At 39.3% G+C, this 2945-nt stretch overlaps 1 protein-coding gene across 2 annotated transcripts; it reads left to right on the forward strand.

Moving 5' to 3' along the window:
* Positions 1-730: 730 nt before the first annotated feature.
* Positions 731-2558, forward strand: LOC129114661 (piggyBac transposable element-derived protein 3-like). Of its 2 annotated transcripts, XM_054626679.1 has the most exons (3): positions 731-885; positions 1407-1633; positions 1727-2558. In XM_054626679.1, exons 1-3 carry the CDS (start codon positions 764-766, stop codon positions 2539-2541), a joined length of 1164 nt encoding a protein of 387 aa, XP_054482654.1. In that variant the 5' UTR covers positions 731-763; the 3' UTR covers positions 2542-2558. The 2 variants fall into 2 exon arrangements, with proteins under 2 accessions (XP_054482654.1, XP_054482653.1); XM_054626678.1 differs by having other exon boundaries at positions 1407-2558.
* Positions 2559-2945: the final 387 nt, after the last annotated feature.

The following is a 2945-nucleotide window of genomic DNA, read 5'->3' on the forward strand; positions in this document are numbered from 1 at the left end:
TACCTGAAGGCTAGCGAGTAATATAGCGGGCTGGATTATCTATATAATCTTTCTTTGTACCTTTAAATAATGAATATTATACATTTAAAAGGCTACATTTAGGAGACTGTCTTTCTATGCTGACTGATTACTGAAATGGTTCCTCCCAGTTTACCCAGTGATCATAAGAAAACGGAGGAATATAAATTAAATATATAATAAAACATGCAAGTTTGTTGATTCTTTTCTGTAAATCTCAACAATGAATGTGTTTCAACATTTGAAAATCATACAATTTCACATTTTTCTAATTTTTGCACAAAAGTTGTCTGTCTACAAAAGTGTTTTATTCCAAGATGAAAACGCCAAGTATTCTTCTGAAAATGCCCAGCTGGTAGCACTTGAGAGGCTCAGCATTTTTTCAGCTTAGAGTTTTGGAATACTATACATTTAATAGGCTCTGTTGGCAATTATACTGAATGTGACGACGTCAAATATCAGCAAAAGGATGATATCTGGATGAAGAAGTATTGGAGAGATGACAGACATACAGACAGACTGTGTGTTCATGAGATTTTGTTGTCGAGAAAACATCTCACCGAGTAGGCTACGATCTTTTTGTTTAAGGGCTAAAGTTGATCTGAGCCTTGTTCAATACCTGTAGCACCCCTTGTTGTAAAATTACAACGTTACCTTTAACCATCCTAAAAAACAATCAGGCTTTTTTTTTCTTGTTTTTTTACCACATTTACATAGTCATTGGGTCCTATTGTTCAGTCTCACAATGTTATTGGATCGTACATTTGTTTATAAGTCACGCCTTCTGGCCATGAACTCACACAACCTCTCAAGGTTTCCTTCGAACAACATCTATTGGTTTCATTGGACTGGATTCATCAGATGCATGTAAGTAAAATGTCTTTTATATTTTTTTTGGTTGTTATTATAATGTCTAGAGCATGTACATATGTAGTTATTGTGGAATAGATGCATCAAATTTATTTTAGAGCTTATTATATAATTGTTGCAATTATACAACACTGGGTGAATGTGGTAGTCAAAACAGCTGGCTTGTTGCAGTGGGCTCCAACAGGTTGTGTTCCCTCCACTACACCACTGCCTGAAACAGAGTACTTTCTTTATACATGGATAGTATACATTCTACCCTTGTGTTGTGTTCTGGTCAAATTTGACTGATTTAAAAAATTTAGTTAATTTGATCAGCCTGACCTAAAATTCCATGACTTTGTCCATGGAACAATTCAGTTCTGGGGACAGGAATGTTCCTGAATGTGGGGTGTGGATGTAAGTGGGGGGATGCATGTTTTCCTTTTAGTATGATAATTAGAGCCATTAAACCATTTACATTTACATTTACAAAAGAAAGACAAACTATGGAAACTCAGACTGTGGCTTGATTCATTCAGAGAGAAATGCCTTCAGGTGGTACCAGAAGAGCACAACTCTGTGGATGAGATGATGATTCCTTTCAAGGGGAAATTCAGCAGCATCAAGCAATATATGCGAGGCAAGCCAAACCCATGGGGATTCAAAGTGTGGGTGAGAACTGGAATCTCTGGCATGATGTGTGACTTCGATGTCTACCAAGGCAGTGTCAACGGAATACGAGCCAAATCTGAACTTGGATTGTCAGGTGAGGTTGTGATGAAACTTGCTTCCACACTTCCAGAAGGTCAGAACTACAAACTGTATGCAGACAACTACTTCACCTGTGTTCCATTATTAGTGAAGCTCCTTGATCGGGGAATTCATTACGTGGGAACAGCCAGGCAGGTGCGCCTACCCAACTGTAACCTTGAAGACGAGAAGAGCTTGAAGAAAAAGGGGAGAGGAAGCTATGACGTCAGAGTGGAGGGGAATCACAACATCTGTGCTGTCAAATGGTATGACAGCAGGGCCGTCACACTTGTGTCATCCTTTGCTGGACCTGAACCTGTGCAGAAGATTCAACGCTGGGACAAAGCCAACAAAACCTTCATTGAAGTTGAGAGGCCTTACATTGTTGGTGCCTACAACAAGTACATGGGAGGTGTGGATTTGTTGGACTCATTTACAGCCAAATATAAGTTCCCCATCAAATCCCGTCGCTGGTACATGTACATCTTCTGGCACACCATCATCCTCGCTGTGATCAATGCCTGGCTGCTCTACAAGCGGGACTGTAAAGCGCTCAAGGTGTCTAGCAAAGAGACAATGAACAGGAGACAGTTTCAGGCACAGCTAGCATCCTCTCTTATCCTGGTAAACGCAACACTTCAAACTCCAAAGAGAGGACGGCCATCTTCAGGCAAAGGGAGCCCAGCAACACAGTCAGTGACATCAGGAAGCCCTCTGAATGCTCAGAAGAGGCCATCCAAGAGATGTGCAAACCTCCCATTGGATGTACGCAAGGACCTAGTTGGTCATTTCCCAAGGAAGACAGGGAGAGGACGCTGCAGACAGTGCAATAAAGGATACACCAACACGCAATGCAGAAAGTGTGATGTTCGCCTTTGCTTTTTAGACAACAGGGACTGTTTTTGGGACTTTCACCACCAATGAAAGTCTTCATGACCAATGTCATAAAAAGAAAAAAGAGGGAAAAAGCGCGCTTTTTAAGAGTTTTATCTTGTTTAATATTTTTAATAATTTTAATAAATGACTTCATAAAAATATGACTAATGTGTGATTATTATTAATGTTATATACCGTTATGGGGCTAAGTAAGCAATCAACCCTGCAAATGAACCCTTAGTTGTTCTGAATTGTTCACACAACGTGAGTACAAATACAGAAATCCTGCTCCCAACTAAGCCCAATGTTGCAATATTACAACATTTCTCTAAAAACGTACATAAACATTTTTTTTTTTAAAAAATCTTTCATTTCTGCATCAAAGGCCTCATACAACATGATCTGAATGGTCAAATATTTTTTTTTTAGGTTTTTCTATATTTGGGTCTTAC

This window comes from Anoplopoma fimbria, unplaced genomic scaffold (genome assembly GCF_027596085.1).
Source record: "Anoplopoma fimbria isolate UVic2021 breed Golden Eagle Sablefish unplaced genomic scaffold, Afim_UVic_2022 Un_contig_5484_pilon_pilon, whole genome shotgun sequence".
Lineage (NCBI taxonomy): Eukaryota > Metazoa > Chordata > Actinopteri > Perciformes > Anoplopomatidae > Anoplopoma > Anoplopoma fimbria.

Coding starts and splice junctions, on each gene's coding strand:
- LOC129114661 (XM_054626678.1), top strand. CDS start 764: ATGTTATTGGATCGTACATTTGTTTATAAGTCACGCCTTCTGGCCATG. Junction 886..1,406: donor ACTGGATTCATCAGATGCAT/GTAAGTAAAATG, acceptor TGATTCATTCAG/AGAGAAATGCCTTCAGGTGG.